The sequence below is a fragment of the Ambystoma mexicanum genome, chromosome 2q, assembly GCF_040938575.1.
Source record: "Ambystoma mexicanum isolate Mex_15411 chromosome 2q, UKY_AmexF1_1, whole genome shotgun sequence".
NCBI classification, from domain to species: domain Eukaryota; kingdom Metazoa; phylum Chordata; class Amphibia; order Caudata; family Ambystomatidae; genus Ambystoma; species Ambystoma mexicanum.
The window spans coordinates 652,710,806-652,736,499 of NC_090924.1; the positions used below are offsets into that span (position 1 = coordinate 652,710,806).

Here is a 25,694-nt window from a genome sequence, read left to right on the forward strand (position 1 = left end):
CACGAGAGCGCAACTAAAGAACAGTTCATAACAATCCCAAAGAAAGTCCGCAAAGCGTTCCAAAGTATAACAATCCAATAAGTGACCAAGAAATCAGGAGAGCATCCAAGAGGTCACCTAGGTATGCAGAGCAATATTCTTTGTGATGAACAGGATAGCGTCCACAGTAAATCCAATTGAAGAAGGGTTCCATGAGCCAGTGAGGGATAGGGAATCAAGGAATGATTGGAGAGAGTCGCCAGTGGAATCACAGGGAAGGTGCTTGAAAAAAGGGAGTTCAGCGTTAGGAAACACTAAGCGTTAACCCCCAGGGATAACGAGATTCAAGGTCCGGAAGCGTAACAAAAAAGGGCAAGATAAGGAGAAATCAGTTTGAACAGCTAATAAGGTGCGGTAACCGAGGGGAACAGCAGAGGGAATCAGGCGTCTGGATACCGTGAGGACAATGACAGAAGAAGAATCCTTGAAAGCAAGCTGGGTCGAGGAAACAGGTAAACAAGAATATCAGGGTATCACGCACTCGAAACTAAAGATTAGTTTAGGAGCACCCGTTACAGGCACTGACAGGAACTAAATACCTGAGTCGCCCGAAGATGCGGAACACTTTACGTGCGCGTCTCGTGACCGCGTGCCGAGGGTTTGATGGGAAATGTAGTGCGGCGAATCCTGCGGACCAGGTGCAACTGCGAGAGTCGCCAGGGCAGCCTCCAGGCAGGGACAGGCGAACCCAGACGCCTACACGCAGGAAACCGGGGCATGACAGAAAAATAAGGCTGTCCTAGTGGCGTTGTGTCAAAATTAAAAAGGGCCTATACTAAGAAACCTATTGCCAAACCTTACAACTAATTCAGAAACAGTGTGGGATAGTTTTCAAGAAAAGAAAGATGTTTTCTCAAATAATAAGTCAGGATACAGTGGTTTGGGTCGCCCTGCCCCAAGTTTTAGCACAGGGTAGGAAGGGAGCTGGTGGAGCACAGTACAGTCTCGGGCTTCTCTAGCACGAGACGACAGTTCCAATGGCAGACTGTCTCAGACTTTTCTAGCATGAGACGACAGTTCCAGTGGCAGTTCTCAGGTCCGTCGATGGCCAAGTCCCATTTCCTTAGGAAGTCTCTTGCCTTCGGGGCCTAATGTGTTCAGATAACCAACAAAACAAATGTTCCTTTAACAAAGGAAAGTTTGTTCCCAGTATTCCTTTGGTGATGGGTTCCCCTCTGGTTCCCCCTCTTCTGGGTTGATCCCTGTCAATTTTAATCCTTAGCTTAGATAGGGTGATGGCTTGCCCTCTGGGTCCCCCTCTTCTTGGATGACCCTTTCTCACTCATATTTCTTTACCTCTTTCACTCTTTTCTCTCACTGTGGGATTCACTTCCCTTTCTTCCAACCAATTTACGGATCAAAGTCTTTCGATTGTATGGGGCTTTTGCTCGATTTTCAGGTATAACCACTTTGAGTTCCATTGTCGGCATTCCCATGGCCTTCTGGTTCCTGTAGTTTCTTAAATGGGGCTTGAGCAGAGTCTCTCGAGTTAGCACCCACCTGGTGCTGTTTTCCCTAGGCAGCTGGTCTCCCCCTCACACTTTCAACAGGTTCTTTTAAATTTCATTAGCCTTGTTCAAAACTTGCCACTTTGCAATTTTCACTCAACACAGCCCGGTGCCTATCGATTTGCCCCTCGACTCACCGGCTGTGATGAGCCACTTGGCTTTTGGCTTCTCTGGAGTCATGACAGGTACCAAGGGCGCAGGAGTTCCCTCTGCTCCTCCTTATCAGCATAGGCTTGCCCCATGTACATGGGGCGTCGGGTGTGTGTTACGCTCACCTGGCTCCCACAGAGGCGTCGATCTGGACTGGACTGCTGCGGTCTCCACCAATGTGACACGTAGGGCCGAGATGAAGGACTGGACTGGCCCACCTAGCTTCGTTTGCTTGGCCCGTAGGAATATTCTTCTGCAAATGGAATTAAACACCCGTGGAGTTGAGCGTAAATCCCCCCACCCCGCTGTTCTCCCCACTGATCACCTTGGATGTCCCCTCTTATAGTCTCACCTGATGATTTGAAAAGATGAGCTCTCCATCCTGCATTGAGCGCAGGGGCGCGTAGATAACCAGTAGCTTCACTGGCTCGAAGGAATTGGTGAGTTCCAGAACAATATTGACTCCGATATTCCCGGCAAGACGCCGTAAGTATGTAGTTCGTAAGAGTTCAAATGCCTGACTTTCACTCTTGTCCGATTCCTTGCAGGTTGCAGCTTGACCCTACTGAAGAGTTCCTCGTGGCAACCAGTAATGTTCTGGTAAGGATTTGTATTATCCAACACAGTTCGATAAAATAATGTCCGTATGTAACCTGTTGCTTTCTTCCTTATTCAGGCGCTGAGAGAAAGTATGAAGTCTCGGGGAATAATGCCTCCGGCGGTAAAATCGGGTAAGTCTTTTGTGGTGAGGAGGGTTCCCCTTGTTAGTCCCTTGTTTCACCTTGCTGTCCCTTTGTTTCCCCTTAGGGGCTGGGGTTCGGCTAGGATGCAGTGGAAGCTGCGCCGACCCGTTAAGAAGAATAGTACCCCCGGTGGTAAAATCAGGTAAGTCTATGGGGGGTATTCCTCTGTGTATTCCCTTGGCTCAACTTGCTGTTCTTGTCTTCTCCCTAGGTGCCAGAGTGCGGCCGGAACATGCAGAAGGATGCGGTGAAATGTGAAGATTCTGCGAAGGCAGGTGAGTTCAGCGCGGCGCTGCAGCAGGCGAGGCGACGCACATAAAATAACTTCTTTCTTCCAGCTCGAAGGCGCGATGGATCGGGAATTCAGGTAAGGATCAAAGATATTGCTCTTGTTCTAACCTTTTCTCCTCCTTTCTCCCTTTTTCTAGGAGCTCCAAACTGGAGGCGGGTGTGGCAGAAGACTGTATGCAGACTTGCAGGCACGGTGAGCGTTACGCTGCTGGATGCAGAATAAGGCGAAGCGTGTGCTGCTCTTCGGGCATGGTTTAAATAGCCTCCAAAGTAGTCCCAGGTAAGTATTCCTCCCCAGCCCCACCCGAGTAAAAAAATAGCCCCTAGGTAAAATAGTCCCTTACAAGCCTCGTTTGGCTTGGAGCTCTTGCAGCATGGTCTGCATCAGGTAAGTTTGTAGCATGGTCTGCATCAGGTAAGTTTTAATTTATGAGCCTGGCACCATAGGTGCCAGGACTGACCCTCCATATGAGCCCATAGCGGGGGTTGTTGGGCTTGCTTGGGGTAACTTGATGCCTGCTTCCGGGGTTTCTGGACTTGTTCTGGGTCCCCGGGGGTAGGCATCATGATAGCACTCCCTCCCCAAGGCCCCTCCTAAAGTCGATCTTCCCTGTGGTTTCGGTTTGTTTGGGAAATTTTGGTGGAATTTTTTCACCAATCAGGGTGCATGAACATGGTCACTAGGTTCCCATGACCTTTCCTGTGGTCCGTAACCTTTCCAGTCGATTAAATAAAAACATTTTGACTTTATCAGCTTGGAGTCCAGGATGTTCTTAACTTCAAATTCGGGTTCTCCGTCTACAAGGATGGGGTCTGGTGGCTTGGTTAGTCTTGTCCCTGGTTGTACTGGCTTCAAAAGTGACACATGAAAGATGGGATGAATTCGCATATTAGCAGGTAAGTCCAACTTGACAGCCACCGGGTTGATAATGGCCTCAATAGAGTAAGGTCCCAAATATCTGGGGTTAAAGGTCTGTGTTCCCTTTAGAGGTATATGTTTTGTGGCTAATCATACTTGGTCCCCTATTTGGTATTGTGGAGAATCACTTCTATGCCGATCAGCATCTTTCTTGTATTTTTCTTTCGCCTATTTTAAATGTGTAGTTGCTTCCTTAAAGGCTTGTGTAATTGTAGCGTGCAGATTGTCCACTGCGGGCATTTCTAAGTCTTGGGGTGAGCCAAGGTCTGAGGTTCGAGGATGGTGCCCCTATAAGGTATAAAAGGGGCTTTGTCCAGTTCCAGAGTGTACTGAATTATTGTATGCATATTCGGCGATCCAAAGAATGTCTTTCCAATTACTCTCTGTCTGATGTAACATACAACGCAGGTATTTTTCAAGAGTCTGGTTGGTCCTCTCCGTTTGACCATCGGTCTGGGGGTGGTGACTGGTCGATAATCTCACATCGATTTGCGCCAATTGACAGCATTTTTTCCAAAAATGTGAAATGAATTGACTGCCCCAGTCAGAGACCAATACGGACGGAAATCTGTGTATGCGAACAATGTTTTCGAGGAACTCCTTGGCCAGGATTGAAGCAGAAGGTAATCCCTTTAAAGGAATAAAGTGGGCCATCTTGGAAAAAAGATCCACAATAACTAGAATGGTGTTAAATCCATTGCATGGGGGTAGATCAGTAATAAAGTCTAACGATAAGGTGTGCCATGGTGTAGGCGGAATGTCTAAAGGTTGTAAGAGTCCAGCTGGTTTTTTCTTTTGACTTTTGTTTTGGGCGCAAATGCCACAAGACATCACAAATGATTTAATATCCTTTCGCCAGGTGGGCCACCAGAATTGTCTTTTAATTTTAGCTTCAGTTTTTGCAATACCTGGGTGCCCCTCCATTAGGGTATCATGATAACGGGAAATGACTAGCTCTTGTAGTTCCTTGTGTGGCAGAAATAGCCGTCCTTGGTAATAAGGCAGATCATTGGTGACAGAGTAGTCGGGGCCTTTCTTTACCCAGTCCTGCAAGGCTGTAGAATCAAAGAGTTGCTGGATCTTTACCTGAATGTCCTCTAGAGTCTGTAGAGTAGTCATGCCAAGAATCCTTTGTTCGGGAATTATAGGTACTGGTTCAGGGTTCACTTCTGCCTCTCCCATCCCTATTCGGGATAAGGCGTCTGCTTTACCATTCTTACAACCTGGTCGATAGGTTATCACGAAATCGAACTCGGCAAAGAACAATGCCCATCGGAGTTGACCTGACGATTGGGCCTTAGCTGTCTTTAAATACTGTAAGTTCCAGTGATCGGTGATCACAGTAATGGTATGCCTGGCACGGAGAAGATAGTGCCGCCAAGCCTTGAAGGCGGATTTAATGGCTAATAACTCCTTATCGGTAACCGCATAGTTTAACTCAGGTGCCGAGAACCTTCTGGACCAAAACTGGGTGAAGCTGGCCAGTTTCAGGGTCCCTTTGAGACAGGACAGCCCCCATGGCTAGACGGGATGCAACAGTTTCCACTATGTATGGAAATTCAGGGCGCGGGTGCTTTAATACAGGTGCAGACGTGAATTTCGCTTTCAGCTCTTGGAACGTTTTTTCAGCTTCTTCAGTCCACATAAAGCGTTTATTTTTTCGCAAGAGTGCTGTGATGTGATGTACAACATGTGAAAAATCTGGGATGAATCTGCAGTAGAAATTGGCAAAGCCGAGCATACTTTGTACTCCTTTAACTGAACTTGATGATGGCCACTTAAGGATTGCGTCCACCTTTCGTGAGTCCATTCGGACTCCCTTTAGGGTCAGGATAAACCCAAGGAATTCAACTTCTGTGGCATGAAAAACGCATTTTTTCCAGTTTTGCATATAGTTTGTGCTGGCGCAATTTCTCAAGGACTGCTCGGACGAGCTTCACATGGTCAGATTCTGAAGAGGAGTATACTAGAATATCATCAATATATACGTCAACACAAACGTCAATGAGTTCAAGAAGGACATCGTTCATGAAGTATTGGAAGGCTGCAGGTGCATTGCACAACCCGAAAGGCATCACCTGGTATTCGAATAACCCATACTTAGTGCGGAAAGCAGTCTTCCATTCGTTGCCCTCTTTTACACGTATCAGATGGTATGCCCCCCGGAGATCTAATTTAGTGTATATGCAAGCGCCCTTCACTTGGTCTAGTAGTTCAGGGATTAGAGGCAATGGGTATCGGTTCTTAACAGTTATCTGGTTCAATGCGCGGTAGTCTATGCATGTTCTGAGGTCACCTTCCTTTTTGGGCATGAAGAACAAAGCTGAAGATGCGGGGACTTAGATGGGCGAATAAAGCCATTGGCAAGGTACTGGTCTAAGTATTGTCGTAGGTGAAGGTTCTCAGGTTCCGTAAGGGCATAGATCTTGCTACAAGGGGGTTGTGCACCGGGTATGAGATCGATTTGGCAATCGTACGATCTGTGAGGAGGTAAGGTCTTTGCCTGTTCTTTTTGGAAGACATCCTGGAATTCTTGGTATTCAGGAGGTCGTTGCATGACTGCTGTGGTTACTGTGGCCAGGCCTGCGCTCAGATTTCTTTTTGGGTAACAGGTTTGCGCACAATCCGGGAAGGTTATTCTCTTCTCTCGCCAATGAATACAAGGATTATGTGTTTCCAACCAAGGTATCCCCAGCATTATTTGGAAATGTGGGGCCTTGATTAGATCAAACACAATAGCCTCTTGATGCCCATCCGGACCCAATAATGTCATCTCTGCGGTGGAATGAGTTACAGGCCCAGAGGCAATTTCAGTTCCATCAACTGTGGTGATGACATCTGAGGTGGTTTTTGGGCAGAGAGGCAGATTCATCCTGGAAGCCAATTCGTAGTCCACATAGTTTCCTATGGCCCCGCTATCAATGAATGCCCTTACTGCATGCATACGTGATGGCTTCCCTGGATCTATGAGGACCATTGGTATGATGAAATGCGAGGTCTGAGTATCCTTCTTCAAGCTCGGCAAGCGGACCTCTACGCTTGTCGGGCGTGGTCGTTTCCAGAGTCTGACTCCATATGGCTTTTATCAGCAGCTCCTACCACCTTCTTGGGTGGTTTTACAGGGCAATCCCATAGAAAACGCCCAGAAGTTCCACAATATAGACACAATTGTTTTTGCCGTCTCCTTTCTCTTTCCTTCTCGGTTAAGGGTCCTTTAACCCCTCCGATTTGCATGGGTTCTGAAGCCTCTGCTCCTTTGGGGTTAGCGTGGGTTTTGACCAACACCCTGTTCTCAAACTTGGCTCGATCAGCCTTTCTGTTCTGAAGTATGTGATCTAACTGGACCACTAAGTCGATATATTCAGCACGGTTCTGAGGTGGGTTCACGACTTGAGCCAAGACATCCTTGAGTTCTCCTCGAAGCCCTCGATGAAATAACGTGATTCGTTTTACCTCAGGCCATCCAGTTTCCACTATCAACCTATTAAAGGTCGCGATGTAGGATAGAAGGTCCTGGTTACCCTGTCGTAGGGACAAAAGTTCGTTATCCAGGGCCTGTCCTTGGGAGTGCCGGGCAAATAGTCTTTCCATGCTCGTTTGAAAGCCCTGAAAATCCCGAAGAATTGGGTCATCCTGAGTAACTAGTGGAATTGACCAATCAGCTGCACTGCCGCTGAGATATGACAATACAAAGGCTACCTTGGCTTGATCGTTTGGGAAGGCTCCAGGTCTGCATAAAAAGTGCAAGCGGCATTGGTTCATAAACACGGCGAACCTTTTGGGATCTCCAGTAAAGCGTTCGGGTGGAGCTAATGGAATATTTCCAGGTAGGTTTATTTGTACTGGGTGCCTCGATAACACAGGAGCTGGATTTCCCCCGGAACCAGGTAGGGGTGCTTATCCAGCCTGGCTTTGCAATAGTTGCCTAGCAAGGTCATCAGTTCGCTCCTTTGACAGAATCAGTTCCCTCCTAAGGGCATTGGTTTCTTGACAGGCGGAATGCACTTCGGCCCTTCAGTTCCCCTAGTAATTGGCCCAATTGGTCAGTCTCTGAGGTATCCATAACGCCCAGGTGGGAATTTGTAGGTAGGCTTCGTGTTCTGTTGCACTCACCTGGCTCCCACAGAGGCGTCGATCTGGACGGGACTGCTGCGGTCTCCACGAATGTGACGCGTAGGGCCGAGATGACGGACTAGACTGGCCCACCTAGCTACGGGCCAAGCAATATTCTTCTGCAAATGGAGAAAGGGAATTAACCACCCGTGGAGTTGAGCGTAAATCCCCCCACCCCGCTGTTCTCCCCACTGATCACCTTCGATGTCCCCTCTTATCGTCTCACCTGATGATTTGAAAAGATAAGCTCTCCATCCTGCATTGAGCGCAGGGGCGCGTAGATAACCAGTAGCTTCACTGGCTCGAAGAAATTGGTGAGTTCCAGGACAATATTGACTCCGATATTCCCGGCAAGACGCCGTAAGTATGTAGTTCGTAAGAGTTCAAATGCCTGACTTGCAGCTTGACCCTACTGAAGAGTTCCTCGTGGCAACCGGTAATGTTCTGGTAAGGATTTGTATTATCCAACACAGTTCGATAAAATAATGTCCATATGTAACCTGTTGCTTTCTCCCTTATTCAGGCGCTGAGAGAAAGTATGAAGTCTCGGGGAATAATGCCTCCGGCGGTAAAATCAGGTAAGTCTTTTGTGGTGAGGAGGGTTCCCCTTGTTAGTCCCTTGTTTCACCTTGCTGTCCCTTTGTTTCCCCTTAGGGGCCGGGGTTCGGCTAGGATGCAGTGGAAGCTGCGCCGACCCGTGAAGAAGAATAGTACCCCCGGTGGTAAAATCAGGTAAGTCTCTTGGGGGTATTCCTCTGTGTATTCCCTTGGCTCACCTTGCTGTTCTTGTCTTCTCCTTAGGTGCTGGAGTGCGGCGGGAACATGCAGAAGGATGCAGTGAAATGTGAAGATGCTGCGAAGGCCGGTGAGTTCAGCGCGGCGCTGCAGCAGGCGAGGCGACGCGCATAAAATAACTTCTTTCTTCCAGCTCGAAGGCACGATGGATCGGGAATTCAGGTAAGGATCAAAGGTATTGCTCTTATTCTAACCTTTTCTCCTTCTTTCTCCCTTTTTCTAGGAGCTCCAAACTCGAGGCGGGCGTGGCAGAAGACTGGATGCAGACTTGCAGGCACGGTGAGCGTTACGCTGCTGGATGCAGAATAACGCGAATTCCTCCCCAGCCCCGCCCGGGTAAAAAAATAGTCCCTAGGTAAAGTAGTCCCTTCCAAGCCTTGTTTGGCTTGGAGCTCTTGCAGCATGGTCTGCATCAGGTAAGTTTGCAGCATGGTCTGAATCAGGTAAGTTTTAATTTATGAGCCTGGCGCCTTTGGCGCCAGGACTGACTCTCCATATGAGCCTGGCGCCATAGGCACCAGGACTGCACCCCAATAGCCCCTAGCGGGGGTTGTTGGGCTTGCTTGGGGTAACTTGATGCCTGCTTCCGGGGTTGCTGGACTTGTTCTGGGTCCCCGCGGGTAGGCATCATGACATGTGTGTGATTCTGATCAATTGCTTGACTTTGCCTGACCCTGGTATTGGGACATGTCAGACAAAACGACTCTAGTGTTAGTCCATTGTGTTGTGCGAGTGTTCGTGGTGGAAAAGGGGGGGCAGTGATTTGGCATATCCTACATAAGAGGATGGGGAAAAAGTGTTAAAGGAAGGGGGATACCTCGTCTCACCAGTCAGTGTCCCACTTCCAGAGGGCCCCCCATTCAGGTAATCCTCCCACACTGGTCCACCCCCAGGACCTGGATCCAATAGCGATGGCCGTTTCCTGGCCACCTGGATGACAGATCCCCCGGGACTAGCTAGGGAGACACCTTCAAGTTTCTCACACTACTGACCTTGAAGAGTGCAGTGGAAGTCATCTCCCTCAGCACAATAGCCAACATAAAGCTACTGATCCTGAAGAGTGTATCGGCAGTCATCTCCCTCGTCACAGTATTTATAAGGAAAAGTGCATCAAGAGTGATCTCCCGCAAGAAGGATCAAGAGATAACTAAAGACAGAGTGGAAAGCCTTATGAGCAATCTCCCTGGCGCTGGTGACTCTAAGGTTTGCAATCCAAGTACCTGGAGGAGAGCTTGAAGGAGTTGCAGGAATTCTTAGAAAAAGTCACAAGAACTGTGTAAAACATTTATGACACCAGGAGAAGGGAGTCTTTCTCCTGATTGGTAAATCAGACTCTATCTCAGACCAATGGGTTAAGCCTGAAAGGAACCCATTTGTTATCCTGGAACTGTCAACACTGCAGAAGGCTGGTGATATCAGAACAAGGGAGCTATTCTTCTGGTTCGCTTTGAACTTATGCTTTTGGGTCAGACATGCTCTGACTGTTTTCTATAATGAACCAAGAGAAGTGAATCATCCTCCAGGATAACATTAGTGGGTTATGTTTTAGTGGTAGGTCCAGAATAGAGGAGAATATTGGACAGAGGACGGTTATTTTGTGTTGGACAATCTTACTGATGTTGAGCACCTGAGTTTCCTTAGTTAGGTAGGGAATACTCTTTTAGAATAGAGAGAGTTAAGTTTCTTTCCTTATTATTTAACCCCTTAACTGCCATGGATTCCCCCCGCCCCCCAGTGCCAAGGCCTTTTTTGTTGATTTCGGTATGTCGCCATTCAGTGCCTTGTAACTTTTTTGTTACATGAGATATCTCGGCCAAATTTGACCCCTTTCTTTCCCCACATGTAGGCAGTCGTAACGCCACCCAGGAATTCTAGTTTGCTGTAGGGGGGTGAGAGAAAATAACCAAAAGGCGAGAACATTTAGGGTTTTTTCAGAAAATGCCAATAAAATGATGTACAAAGAAGCCTGTGGTTGTTTCCTTGTAAGAGCTAGGTACAAATGGTTTGCTTTGCTGGATTCCCCATTTTCCCGGCTTTCAAGAACAGGTTGAGTGGAAAAGAAAAAAACATATTTTGGTATGGTTATCAACCATTTTGAGAGAGCCAGGCGATTTTGGCCTTTTTTCCAATAGGACATGCATGGACGGAACGGAAGAAAAGGGTAGGAAAGCTGAACGGTAGGACAGAAAGGCATACATTTCTGAAAGGTAGACAGAATTCCAAGTTTAGGAAGGGATAATTTGCGCAGGTCAGGCAACAACTATGTAGGGAAAAATTCCATAGTGTGGGGAAAAATCGGGAAAATTATAGACAAAAAAGGTATGTGGTGGACATGGTTGGCCTGGTAAGGAAATGGCTTCTGTGAATTTTGAGAAAAACAATGCTCCGCTACATTCCCCTGACTCTTCCAGTTAGGAAATCACAGATTTTTTGTAATGTTTCACAAAACAAGCAATACCATAAGCCAGAAACTGAGCTATGGTACACAAGAGTTTTATGCTTATGGCCTAAACAGACGTACTTGCCATGTGTAAATAAGGAAAACAAATGTGGTGAGGAAGGACAAGCATACATTTTTTGAAAGAGCACAGGCAGACCTTTTGAAGGGTAGGTGAATTGTGCAGGTTACAAAAGTGTATATTGCCTAAAGCAGTGACTGAATGTAGGTCACATTTTGGAAATTAAAGGGTTGTGTGACAAAGGGCAGCAGCAAATGCGTCGAAACGTTATGAAAACCATGCAAACACAACCAATGTCATACCTTCCCGCGTTGCCACAGGTGTCCTGACGAAAACGGTACCTCACATTTGTGGGTGCACCTACCTGGGCGCGAAGGGAAAAGCCTAAAACACTGGTAACCCCAAGTCTTTCGTCAGTGCAGATTTTCAGGAATTTTGCTCATGCGGACAACCTATAGATTTGGTCCGAGGGTATCGAAGCCACCAATGAAAACAGGGAACCCCATGGATTTCCGAAAAGAGGACACCCATGGAAATCCACAGAAGTCTGACTTGCGCAAATCGGCCCCAAATGTATTACCCACAGCCCCCAGCCAAGTCCGAAATGTGGTGAAAAAACCCACAATTTTCGCACATTTCACTCAGCTCACCCACCGAAATACGCTTCCAACAAAATATGGCCTACCTTCCCGAGTTCCAACAGGTGTCCCGACGAAAACGGTACCTCTCATGTGCGGGTGCACCTACTTGGGCGCAAAGGAAAAAGGCTAAAACACTGGTATGCCCAAGTCTTTCGGCACAGCAGATTTTCAAATTTTGCTCATGCGGACAACCTACAGATTTGGGCCTAGAGTGTGGAAGCCACCAAGGAAAACAGGTAACCCCATACATTTCCGAAATGAGGACACCCGTGGGAATCCACAGAGGTCTGGCTTGTGTAAATCGGCCCGGAATTCATTACCCACAACTCCTGGCAAAGTCCAAAATGTGGTGAAAAACCCCACAATTTTCGCACATGCTCACCCACGAAACACCACATGGCCTACTTTCCCGCGTTCCCACAGTTGTCCCGACGAAAACGGTACCTCACATGTGTGGGTGTACCTACCTGGGCGCAAAGGGTAAAGGCTGAACCACTGGTATCCCCCAAAGGTTTTGGGGAGATAACCTACAGATTTGGGCCTAGAAGCCACCAAGGAAAACATGGAACCCAATGCATTTCCGAAAAGAAGACACCCGTGGGAATCCACAGAGGTCTGACTTGCACGAATCACTCCATAATTTATTACCCACAAGCCCTGGCAAAGACCCACATGGGAGACGGGTGCCCAAGGCCAGGGACATTACCCCCAGCTTTCCTGGAGCTCTGGCTGGCCTGCGTTACAGCTTCTCCCTTTGGGAAAGGTCGGGAACCGTGCTGGAGCTCCATGAAACCGTTGCTGGGTTTGGGGACGGTGAAACCACATGGGAGATGGGTGCCCAAGGCCAGGGACATTACCCCTGGCTTTCCTGGAGCTCTGGCTGGCCTGCATTACAGCTTCTCCCTCCGGGAAAGGACGGGGAATTTCCCGGGCCTCCCTGGAACCAACGCTTGGCTTGGGGACGTTCAACCCACATTGGAGTCAGCTGCCCACAGCCAGGGACATGACCCCCTACCACCCTGGAGCTCTGGCTGGGTTGCGTTACAGCTTCTCCCCTCTGGGAAAGTACGGGGATCCTGCCAAGGCTCCCTGGGACTGCCGCTACATTTGGGGATGGTCAACCTACATGGGGGACATTACCCCTGACTTTTCTGTAGCTCTGGCTGGCCTGTGTTACAGCTTCTCCCTTTGGGAAAGGTTGGGAACCCTGCTGGAGCTCCATGAAACCGTTGCTGGGCTTGGGGACGGTGAAACCACATGGGTGACAGACGCCCAAGGTCAGGGACATCAGCCCCGACCATCCTGGAGCACGGGCTGGGCTGGAGGGTTGGAGGTGATGTCCCCGGCCTAACACATCTGTTTACCATGTGGGTTGACCATGTCCAAGTGCAGCGGCAGTCCCAGGGAGACCCGGCAGGATCCCCCTCCCTTCCCGGACGTAAATTCTGTAACGCATCCCACCCATACCTTCAGGATGGTCGGAGGTGATGTCCCTGGCCTTGGGCACCCTTCTCCCATGTGGGTCGACCATCCCCAAGCCCAGCCTGGAGCTCTGGCTGGGCTGCGTTACAGCCTTTCCCTCAGGGGAAGAATGGGGCCCCACTGGAACTGCCACTGCACTTGGGGACGGTCGGCCCACATGGGAGCCAGCCACCCATGGCCAGGGACATCACCCCTGACAAATCCTAGAGCTCTGGCTCAGCTGCGTTACAGAATTTCCCCCTGGGAAGGGATGGGGACCCTGCCGGGGCTCCCTGGGACAGCCGCTGCACTTGTGGATGGTCGCCCCATATGGGACACAGCCACCAAGGACAGGGACATTACCCTCGACTATCCTGGAGCACAGGCTGGGCTGCAATAAATCCTCTCCCTCTGGGAAAGGTCAGGGACCCTTCTGTGGCTCCCTGGAACCACTGCTGGGCTTGGGGATGGGCAAACCACATGGGAGACAGCCTCCCAAGGCCAGGGACATCTCCCCTGACCATCCTGGAGCACAGGCTGGGCTGCGATACAAAATTTCCCTTGGGGGAAGGAAGGGGACCCTACCGTTTACCATGTGGGTGTACCGTCCCCAAGCACAGCGATATCTCCGGGGAGCCCCAGCAGGGTCCCTTCCCTCCCGCAAGGGAAATTGTGTATCACAGCCCAGCCCGCATTCCAGGTTGGTCGGGCGGATGTCCCTGGCCTTGGGTGGCTGTTTCCCATGTGGTTTCACTGTCCCCAAGCCCAGCAAAGGTTTCAGTTGTCTACGGCAGGGACCCCAACTTTTCAGAGGGAGAAGCTGTAACGCAGGCCAGCCAGAGCTCCAGGAAAGTCAGGGGTAATGTCCCTGGCCTTGGGTGGCTGTCTCCTATGTGGGTTGACCATCCCCAAGTGCAGCGGCAGTCCCAGGGAGCCTCGCAGGGTTCTGTCCTTTCCCAGAGGGGAGAAGTTGTAACACAACCCAGCCAGAGCGCCAGGGTTGTAGAGTGGTCATATCCCTGGCCTTGGGCGGTTGACACCCAGTGTGGGTTGAACGTCCCCAAGCCCAGCGGTGGTTCCTGGGAGGCCCAGGAGGGAGAAGCTGTAAATCAGGCCAGCCAGAGCTCCAGGAAAGTCAGGGGTAATGTCCCTGGCCTTGGGCGGCTGTCTCCTATGTGGGTTGACCATCCCCAAGTGCAGCGGCAGCCCCAGGGAGCCCCAGCAGGATCCCCATTCCTCCCCGGAGGTGACATCTGTAACGTAGCACAGCCAGGGGTGCAGCCTGAGCTTGCGAACGGGCAAACCACATGGGAGACATCCGCTCCCAGGGAAACACCAATGTTCTGCTGACATGGGGGGCAATTTGTGGCCTGCCCCTGCAATTCTGTCCTAGCCCACCAAAATTTCTCCCGAGACGGCCCACTCTCGCCCACACCACCAACAATTCAGCCCCAGTCTCACCCACCCCACTGACAATCAGCACTAACCGTAGAATAATAAAAAACAGTACTCGCATAACATTGGAGCTGCTCGCGTAGAAAAAGCTGTAAACAAAACAAAAAACATTTGCTACCTACGGTCACCACAGCAAAACAAATCATCACTACTAATCTACGATCAAGCCATCCCTGTTAGTCTACTGACCCTCAACCCCCAGTAAAAATACATTTGCCCCTTCCTAGGGGGAGAAATCTGCCCCCAGGGAGGGCTACATGAAGTGTCTCTCATCTACTTAGGGTGGGGGGGGAGGACCACCCCCCGTCCATTACAAAATTCCTTGGTGGTTTAGGGTGCCTCTCAGCCCCCACCCCCCTAAAATGCATCCTACCATTTTCAATTTGTTTGTTTACCCAACTTCCCTTGGCGCAGATGGGCACATTAGTGTGCCAATCTGCCCCCAGGGTGCCCAAAACCTACTGAACCATCCATTGGAGGGCCTGTCCCATGTTTTGTGGTGGCCCACTCCCTCCACCCCAAATGGATGCGGGGCATCTCATGCAGCCCTCCCTGCGGTCAGATGCCCCTTCCTAGGGCCAGAAATCTGCCCCAGGGAGGGCTACATGAGGTGCCCCCATCCACTTAGGGTGGGGGGGACAGGGCCACCGCCCTTCGATATACAATTCTCCTGGTGGTCTAGTGGGGGGCCACTCCCCCAAAACCAACCATTTTCTTTTTTTTGTTTGGTCCCTTCCCTAAGGGCAGATGGACACCCATCTGACCCAGTGGGCCCTAACCTCCAGGATCCATCCTTTGGGGGGGCCTGCCCACACTTTCCTGGTGGCCCTCTCCCCTCCCCCCAAATGGATGGGGGGCACCTCATGTAGTCCTCCCTGGTGGCAGATGGCCCTTCGTTGGTGCAGAAATCTGCTCCAGGCAGGGCTACATGAGGTGCCCCTCATCCACTTGGGGTGGGGGCGAGAGGGCCACCCCCTCTCCATAAAAAATGTCCATGGTGGTCTAGTGGGGGAGGCGGGGGAACTCCCCCACAGCCACACATTATTTTCTTTTTTGGTGGGGATTTGGGCCCTTCCCTAGGGGGCAGATGGGGCCCAAACCTACAGCCCCATGATTTGGGAGCTCAAGGGAGAGGGGGCCGCTTACCTAGTAAGCATCCCCCTTTCCCCCACGTCACAAACACATCCATTGTGTTTCAGAGGCATTCCTGCCCGCGGATCGAGCGCTCTGCTCTGTTTGCAATCAGAAGGTCACACAACTAGGTTTGCCATCAAAAGCATTTGGCTGTGTGATCATGTACATTTTCGAAAGTGTTCACTCATCAATATGGTGCATCTTCCCCAACAAAATGAAATCTATTTGGCAGTGAGGTTTAGGTACACTGGCCTAAACTTTACTGTAAAGCATTTAGACAATGCAGTGTTTTACAGATGTATTACTGTAATTATGCATTATGTAACAACTTACATTTTTAGGAATGGAATTGCATGAATGTCTTTTAAAAAACAGATACTGATCTTTTCCAGACAGGATATAGTTAGCTCAATAAAAGTATCATCCCGGATTACTTCAGGTTTGCAATTATTTGAAGAACACAGTAAAATCTTGCCTAGTACCTTGCCTAGTACTCCAACACAGGCCTTTGGCTCTTAAGCGTGCAAGAGAGGATTACTGCTGCACTTTCTCCCCATAAGCCCTTTTGAACTTGCAGTGAATAAAGAAAAGAGGCAGGAGAGAGCTCTGATGGCAAGAGAGGAATTCAGGGTGAGCGGTGCTTTAATTGAACAGGGTAACTTAAATAGCCAGCTTGGTTGCACAAGTGTCAATTTAATTAGCAAACCTGCAGAATGGCAAATTGCTATGTGACACTGATTAATTTATGCATTGGTTAAGGTTTATTTTTTATGCCAAATACACTTAAATAAAAATATTTAAAAACTTAGCCAGGTGACAAATGTATCTGTGGCCAAATGCAAATTAATAAAATATTCCCAAAGTACTAGGTCGACCGAGAGCAAGTAAGAGATTATATTAATAATGGGGTGGTAAAACTACTAGATATAGCGGCCCACGCAGATATTTTGGAACCAATAACAGTAACAGATGCATCTATAATGCTAGAAAGTGTGGTACATATATGGCATAACGGGGACTAATCAGAAAGATTGTTTAATCGTAAATACTTTAGTGTTCAAAGAAAAGCCACAGTTTGCTTATACAAAAATTGTGACCTATTCACAAACGCAGTGCCTGTGCATTGTGTTGGCTCTTATAGATCTACGAGCGCACAATTTGGGGACATGCATATCTGCAACCAAAGGCTAATCTTTTGGCATGTACAAACTGAATTGCGTGGAGAAGTGACCATGTAGAGGCAATAGACATGATGGACATACCTACAAACGTAGGTAGAGAATGCAGATTCACGAAAAAAGAGAAGCTCATTTGCTTCTTTTCTCCCTCTTGCAATATGCCTCTTGTCCAACCTTGAGTACGTCAGATTTGGTGACCCGGCATATCTATGCACGAGTAAATATTTGTTTTAACATTTCTCCCTTAGTTTGACCACTTTTAGAGAACGATGTATAAAAATATACTTTCACTTTTCACCTCCAAATGTGAATGTTTGCTGTCTTCTTTTTTGGGAATGTGGACACATTTTCGTATTTAATTTGGGGGAGCCACAAGCGGCCACTGGTAGCATGAGTTTTTTTGTGAGTCATCATGATTATGCAATGTGTGTGCAGACAACGGCTAAAAGTGTGGCTGCCTCATTTTGTGTATGAAGGTATTTCTCTGTGAATCGGGCCTATTCTGTTTATTAACTGAGTGGTGCTTGGAGCAAACGCCGTGTGGGGAAGGATCTGTGCAGGGCAACGAGTAAAGCATAGGGAAGTGAAAATGCATAATGATTGTATTATTCACTTTGTTTTTACTTAAACAGGAAATTGCAATGATTAGATGTGTAAAAGAAAAAATGAAACGACTTGCAGGAAAAGTGGAATCACAACTTCAGTACGTATTTATTGTCTTTGCTTCGATTTGTATACTGAACTTTAACCCATTGATGTATCCCACCTTGAATACAATGTTTTTTAATGTACGAAAACCTATCTTTTATTGTTTACAACCCAACTCAATATGCCTAAAGATAATTAAACTTGTTTTTCTTATTATGAACAATGTAATCAATGAATGCATATTTTCATTTCAAGGCGGGGTTCATGAAGTGATTATGGTTAATTGTCAAACGTGCTATCCGCACCCACAACCTAACCACGTAAGCCACATGTACACGACCCTCCCACCTTGGTTGCCAGGAGATGCCCACTCTGATACACAGGCCACCTCAAGGCAACCAATGGGGGGGAAGAAGGTTAGGTAGAGGTTGTGGATAGTTACGGATAGCTAGGGTAACCGGAAAGAGGGTTAGGATGAGAAAATGGATGGGAAGGGGGACAAAGGGTAATACTAACATGTAATCTCAATTCTTTCCAAAACTATCTTACAGCCTGAAATACCCTGCTCCCTTACACCGGTCATATGTCTCGGTGAAACACTCTGCTTGATCATATACTCATGGACACATTATCTGTCATTTACTCAGACAAATTCGCTTCATAACCAGTTCAACATATACCACTGCATGCTTCAATAGATCCTAAACCCCCTCCTGACCCTCTTCACATAATTCCTGCATGCACAGATTCATGATCTGCACATAGTTGCTCCTCAAACCAGTTCCGAACTTAACACTGAACACAGTTCCACACTCCTTTTGTGTCAATAATAATCCATAGCAGTTCATAATTTTATAACTCTGTAAAAGAAACCAAAATATGCTGTAACACGTTGCCCAAGAATCGAGCAAATGCAGCTCCCAAAACGAATTTGCCCTTAACTGCGGCCTCTGAACCCGCGAACAATTTCAAGGGCATGAAGTATCCGGCATCCACCAGCTGGGAGTGTTCACTGCCGCAGGCTGTCTGAATCCACCGTCATCACCGGTATCTCACACGATCGAGGGACAGAACTCCTGCTTCACCGCTGCGGCCTGGGGCACCAAACGCTCCACTGCAGCCCTGAACCTCCAACATGGACTGACAAGGCAGCGTTCTGCAACTGGTAAAAGCAGCACACACCCGGGGATCGCTTTCTTCTGAGTTCTAATCACAAGCTCCTGGGGAAGCACCAGCATGTCGCCCACTTTTCACTGCTACCATGTGTGCCTTTTTCCTCGAGGCACCTGGGAACTGAAGTCCGGCGCCGGAGCTTCAATCTTCCCTTGCTCCATACACCTCCAGCGCGGGCTTTCACCCCCCCTCTAACACCTCATTTCCTTACATTAATGTACTTTTGTACTTTATGATTTATTTGTCTACAACCCTATTTTACTAGCTTTGTTTTCTCCTTTCCATATTTTTCACTTTTATTGATCTACCCATTAAAAGGAATAACTCCACTGTGGCCCCAAGCAAATGGGATGATAGAGCGATTCATGGCCAATCTGAAACGAGCGCTCCAGATAGCCAAGCTGACTGGACAGCCCTATGAACAAGTGCTGAATCAGCTCATGAGAGACTATCGCAGCACCCCGCACAGCACTACCGGACGAACACCTTCAGAAGTCATGTTTGGGCGAAACGTCCAGACCCACATTCCGCAAGCTCCACCACAAGAACAGGTCGCTGGTCTGGATCGAGAACTGTGGGAAAGAGATGAGGCCGCCAAGGAACGAATGAAGGACTATGCTGATCGAAGGAGAAGGGCCCTGTCGCCACAGATTGAGGTAGGAGACGTTGTGGCCGTACAACAGACACAAACCCATAAGCACACCCCCGCATTTCAGGCAGAGCCCCTGTTTGTCACTCAAAAGAAAGGGTCCATGGTCACAGCGGAGGGCTCCAATGGTCTTATCTCAAGGAACTCTTTTTTCAAGGACATTCCCACTATGGGAACTCATCGGCTCAGTGGGCGTGTAGTCCTCCCTATTGTTTATGCCTCAGATGACCCCTACCAAGCGGATCATGGGGACACAGATGACTCTGATCTGGAAGGTCCCATGGCAGGTGAAGCCAGTGGGAAAACGCCAGAACGGGCAAGCGCCCGCCAACAGCGAGCTCGAAACAAGCCGTGCCGCTGGATTGAAGAAATGGGCTAGGAGGCCCGCTAAGGATGTGCGCCTGTTGTGAACATTCTGGCACTTGTTTAAAAAGGGGGGAGATGTCACGTTGATGTCTCCGGTGTTGGGGGGGCGGGGCCAGGGAGGGGGAAGTGACGTTGGGGTACTGGACATGACGGGTGGTGGGAGGTGGGTCAAAGCAGAATATGCTGTATGTTAAATAAAGAGGACATGTTACACAGCTCTCCACGTGTGGGCCTCATTGCACGTGTGGAGCACGCAGTGAATGAGGCATACCCTGCGCCGACAGTGTCAAAACCAATAGTTTTGGGGTTTTCAATTTGTCTTTGCATTTAACATATATAGGTTTTAATTTCTGCTGGAACCATTAACAACAGACGCAGCTAAAATAACATGCAACCTGAAGGAGTGGCCATCACGTGGCTATTATTCAGTGGGCTGTTAGCCGACTGATTAAATACTTCAGACATTTTAAATCGGCAGCTAAGACACAAAGCCTTCACAAAAGCAGCTACCCTGTTCTATGAAGGGCTGTTAAAATGCTTTTGATATCTGTACCATCCAGCATAGATGTTAAAACACAACTTGAAGTTCTAATTATTGAGGCCATAAACAATGTCCCACAGAATGGTGTCACCCCAGCAAACAATTTACTAAAGGGCCATAAAGTATGACTGTACCACTCTGAAATAGAATACAGATATACATGATTTATGAGACCATGTTTTTGAAGGCATATACTGCTTTATGACTATTGTTTAGATCAAGATAACAATATTGTCCCGTACCAGCACCCGCACCAGTTTACCAGCATGAGGGCATCAGAATTCATGTAAACATGTTAGTATAACTAATGTAAGGAAGATACTATAGCGTCAAGGCCATATACCCATTTTTCATTACAAAACGTTTGAGCAGTATTCATGTCTTTAGTTCCAGGACATCTGAAGCAGCTGCTCTGTCCTCTACTCAGTCCTTTCCCTCAGGTTTACCGCTTAATAACAGAGCTTTACTTGCATTCTTATCTTAAACCCCACAACCAAGCAAGTCCCCCAATTGCAAATATAAAAATTTCACAAGCAATCTGTGTTTAGGCTCGGTGGTGCTGTTTTTGCATAACAGAGCAAAGTTCTCATACAGTAGAACACATTTTCTGATTTTTAGGTCCAGCCCCTGCAAACTCTTCATGGAGCCTTTCATTCTTTCTTAGGCCTTCGTGTACACCACTTACACTGCAATGGTCACCACAAGTCTCTGTGAGAGGGAAACAAAGAGATAGCAAGTAACAGAGAATTGAGTCAGAGAGAGAGAAAGAGGCACATATGGAGGGGGAAACGAAGAAAACATAGATGACAAAGATGGGGGGGCAGAGAGATGGAGACTTTGACTGACTGAGTCACTGGGCCTGTGACAGTTGCATGAGGATGAAGAACTATTTCAAAGTATAAGGTCTGCGATGAAGGAGAAATACTGTGATGAAGGCCTAACAGAGGACTGTGACAAGGGTGAGGGAGTAAGACTGATCGAAGGCTGTGACAAAAGAAGAGGGACTATGATGAAGATAAAGGACTAGGGTGAAGGCTAAGGACTTGGATAAAAGGGAACGCCTGGTGAAGGAGAAGAACTGTGACAAAGCACTTTGATTAAGTGGAAGATGTGTGATGCAGGATTGATGAAGAAGGACTGTGGTGAAGAACTGTGATGAAGGACTGTGATCAACCAGAAGGACCGTCGCAATGGACACGTAGGGTGACAAAGGACTTTAACAAAGGAAGAGGTTCTATGACAAAGGTGAATAACTAAGATGAAGATGAAGGACTATGATGGAGAAGGGCTAGGCTGAAGGAGAAAAACAAGTGAAGGAGTGGGACTGATGAAGCACTGTGACACAGAACTGTGACAAAGGTGAAGGATTGTGATGAAGAACTGAAGAAGAAGAAACACTGTGACAAAAGACTGTGATGAAGGAGAAAGACTGTCCTGAAATGCAAGTACTTTGACAAAGGACTGTGAGACAATAAGAGGGACTTTGACAAAGTTGAAGGACTAGGATGCTGATGAAAGTCTATGACAGGGGGACTGTGATAAACAAATACTGAAGGGAGAAGCACTGTTTGGCTGGTGAAGGAATTTGATGAGGAATTGTGATGTAGAAGAGGGACTATGACAAAGCAGAAGGACTAGGATGAAGGACTAGAAGAAAGAATGGTGAGTGAAGCATACACAAAAATAATTATGATGCAGCCAATGCATGCAAGTAGCATTTGTCACAGATGTCTCCTAGACGCTGAGGAATGGTTCACGTTTTTTAATTTTAAATGGTCAAATCACTGTTTTTATTCTGGTCACGGTGCGGTGGGGGTACTTGAAAGGGCTTTCCTCTCTCAAATTCCAGTGGGCTCCCTCCACCCTAACTGATATGTTCCTAATCCCCAGGTTTTCCAGCTAACAATCGTTAACACCTACTATTAATACTAGCTGGAGATGAGGGCCTTAAGGCAAAAAGCCTTATCTATGTTACTCCGACTGCAGTTCTACTAAGGGGTCTATTACCTAACACTCCCCAGGTTTGCTTAATATGAATGGCAATTTTCTTGTGCTGGTAATAGACACCCTGCATGCACTCCCTCTCACTTATTTCTCTGATCTCACTACTACTTCCGCCTGATCCTCTACTTTACTCTCACACGCCACTCACCCTTCTCTACCTTCTCTCACATCCTCATGTCTTCTTCCTTTCCCCTTTTCTCCCTCTGATGTCCACACTCTCTTTTTGCCTATCCCCATCTCCTCTCTCACCCAGGGACGTCGATTCACCAGAATGCAAGGATGTGACATCGCAGACCTGATGACATCACCGGAAGTGATGTCACTTAATCTTTGACCCAGATGGCATCAGTTCCTCTTTAACCCTTGTGACATTACCAGAGGTGGCTTGTGGGTGTAAAATAAAAGTGCATAAACATAAACATTTTCAAATATGAAATACATAGTGAAGCAGGCAAAAATAGTTTAGATACAAACCACATTTTAAAAATGGTGCTGCCTTCATATGCCATGGAAGGGGTCATGATATGATAGGGGTAGACCCAATAGTACAACATAGGCCAAGGCAATATTGGTTCCACCATCGGGTTCGGTGTTGGAAGATTTTAATATGTATTTATTTATATTATACTTCATTTTTAATGTACTTAATACCAGCAAGTGGTTTGTAAGCGCAGGATCGGGATTTGAACCTGTGTTGCGCCGCGTTGCCTTGAGCAATTTTGGGGAGTGCTGTGACCCGATTCTTGCTGAAATGGGCTCATACAAACTTACATTGATGGAAAGTCTGGTGAACATTTACAACAAAATTAAAATTATAAAATGTTGAAAGCTATACAGAGAATGCCATTGTATAAACTACAAAGGGAGCTAATCACACATGTGATGAAATATAAGGAGATACAGTCCTCCATGATGGGATTCCCTGGGTCAAATATCGTTACCTTTATGTGCACATTCATCTTAACTTACTAGGCTCCCTACGAAGGTGGGGTCCCATAAGAAGGATCCCTTGGCAAGAAAGAAATTGTCGGCTCTGTAAAAAGCTGGGGGAGGCAGAAAGGCTAATACATTGGCTGATTAGCTGCATCGCAACACTAGGGCAGAGGAAAATGTGGTTGGTTAAGTTCATAAGGAGATTAGAGGATTTAAACAGTGAAGTCATATAGGCTAGGCTCTTGTATGGCTACTCTGTCTCAATGACCATTGCGTTACAGAATATTTTAATAATGATACACAAAAGGTTGAAGGAAAATGTTTTTCTCGATTAGTCCACCATAATGAAATAGGGAAGGGAGTAACTTGTCGGATAGGTGGAAAAATGTAATCTTGTGTGTCAGAAAGGGAGGCACTGATAGGTATATTGTATATGGTATCATACTGTATTTTGTTGAATTAATTAATGTCTGTAATTTAGAAAATTATTTCTGAAGTGATTTATTTCCATTTGTAATGAACTAAGAGTTGTGAAGTATAACATTTTAAATAAACTATAAAGACAACAAAAACATAGGCTGAGGCACTGCCAAGATAAGCCACTTCAGCATTGTATGGTCGGTTACTTCCAGATAATGCCAATTATAGCTACATGTCAGGTATTGTCATTATATGAAACGTAGATCCCCTACATTGCCATTTGCTGCAGTAATACTCAAAAAATCCAATAGATGCAAGTCACTTTCAGTGCACAGTAGCATTCATGATTTTATTAATGATAATGATTTGTTATTTATGTAGAACTGTACATATATTTACATACAATTATCATCCCGACCAAAGTTAGTACTCATTTATAAACCTCAGAAGAAAGAATGGCTGAGTTGGCCTTGCCAGGATTTGAATCTGCGATGTGCAGATCACACAAAGATTGCAGCAGCGAGCGGTCAACCCGCTGAGTTATCTTACAGCTTCACTTTAAAAAAATGCAATGCCACCATAAGAAAGCATGTCAAAACTGGCTGCACAATGTAGGCCAGACATGTAATAACACTTATCATGTTTGCTGGAGCCTTCCCAATGCACAGTAAAAAATGCCATGCCACATTAAGACATTTCGAATGGATTGTGGCATCCCACGTATTCCTCATCTTTGACATCTAAAGTCCAGCTTCAGCTGCTTCTGAAAAACGAAATTCCTCAGAGAGCGCTGTGCGTCGATGGCCTTGAGCTAATGTCCCTCGAAGGCCTCCATCGAAGGTGATGTCATCGAAGGGTATAAATAACTCATGCAGCGCCCATTGGCCTCAGTTCTGTTTTTCCGCATTAGCACTTGCTTTGAGAGATATTCAGCGCGCCTCTTCTGTGATGTACGTTACAAGAAAATCTCAGAGAAATCATTGAAAATATGTCTTCGTCTTCAATTCCGTCCACACTGAAGACCGGCTTTAAAAAATGCGGAGCTTGTGACTCGAAAATGTCACAAACTGACCCGCATCTCATCTGCCTCTGGTGCCACGGGGAGAGCCACGATAATACTGAGTGTTCCAAGTGTCAGTCGATGACAGGAAAGGCCTTGAGGGAATGGAAGGGGAAACTCAAGGTAGGAAAAGTCCCCAAAAAGTCACCTTGCCGTACCGCTAGGCCTTCGACTGACGAATGGAGGAAAGTCTCTCCTATGAGGAAGAAGGCCAAGCGTTCTAGGTCAAGCAGTGGTTCCCACCACTCCTCCTCGTCTTTGAAGAAGTCAAAAAGGAGGCACTGACGGTCGCCTTCGTCGTCTTCTTCTTCGGACGATTTCCCTAAAAGGGTTGCATGTCCCTCAAAAAGTTCGACACCAGCTGTGAATGGGAAGCGTTCAGGGTTGCGATGTTGAAAATATTTGATAAACAGAGCCAGGCTGCGACCATGCTTTCGGATGAAGCCGGAAAGGAGAGGTCTTGGTCAAAAATGTGCGCGTCCTCTAGCCCGGGTAAAAGTCCTGATCCCCATCGGGAGCCCTCGAGACCCCCGTTCTGAGAAGACCACGGATCACGAGAGACATGGTGATAAATCGAGGTCGAGGTTGTCGACGCCGTCAGCACCCTCGACACCGGTGGTGCCTAGAAACGCCTGCCAGGCCCTCAACGCCTATTAAGTCCTCAAAGTCGACATTGGCGCCAAAGTCTTCTACGCCGGCTGCACAACGTTTGCCAGCCGCGCCATCGATGCCCAGTGTTCCTCATGTATCGACGTCGACAAAGAAAACGTTGACGCCTTCGACTACATCGAAGCCTATGGTATCTAAACAGGACAAGATTTATGCTCCCCGCTCGCAAGATTCATATGAAAACTTGCAAACAGCAAGTGGCGTTGACACCTCCCCAGAACTGGAATTCGCAAAGCCTGAACCAAGCGAACATGTCAAAGGTAACCGAATATTTGGGTTGGAGCCCTCTTTACCCTATGACCAAGACGACATAACGGACATTCTGGACAACGGTCATCAGACTGA

General features: G+C 47.5%; 1 protein-coding gene across 2 annotated transcripts in view; it reads left to right on the top strand.

Annotated features, from left to right (window-relative positions):
- The window catches only part of TEKT5 (tektin 5), a 1,542,713-nt gene that overhangs the window by 701,732 nt on the left and 815,287 nt on the right, over positions 1-25,694 (top strand). For both annotated transcript variants that reach the window (XM_069647836.1, XM_069647837.1), the window contains one exon: positions 17,519-17,589. In XM_069647836.1, the coding sequence (XP_069503937.1) occupies positions 17,519-17,589 (71 nt within the window). The remainder of the gene's footprint in view (positions 1-17,518; positions 17,590-25,694) is intronic.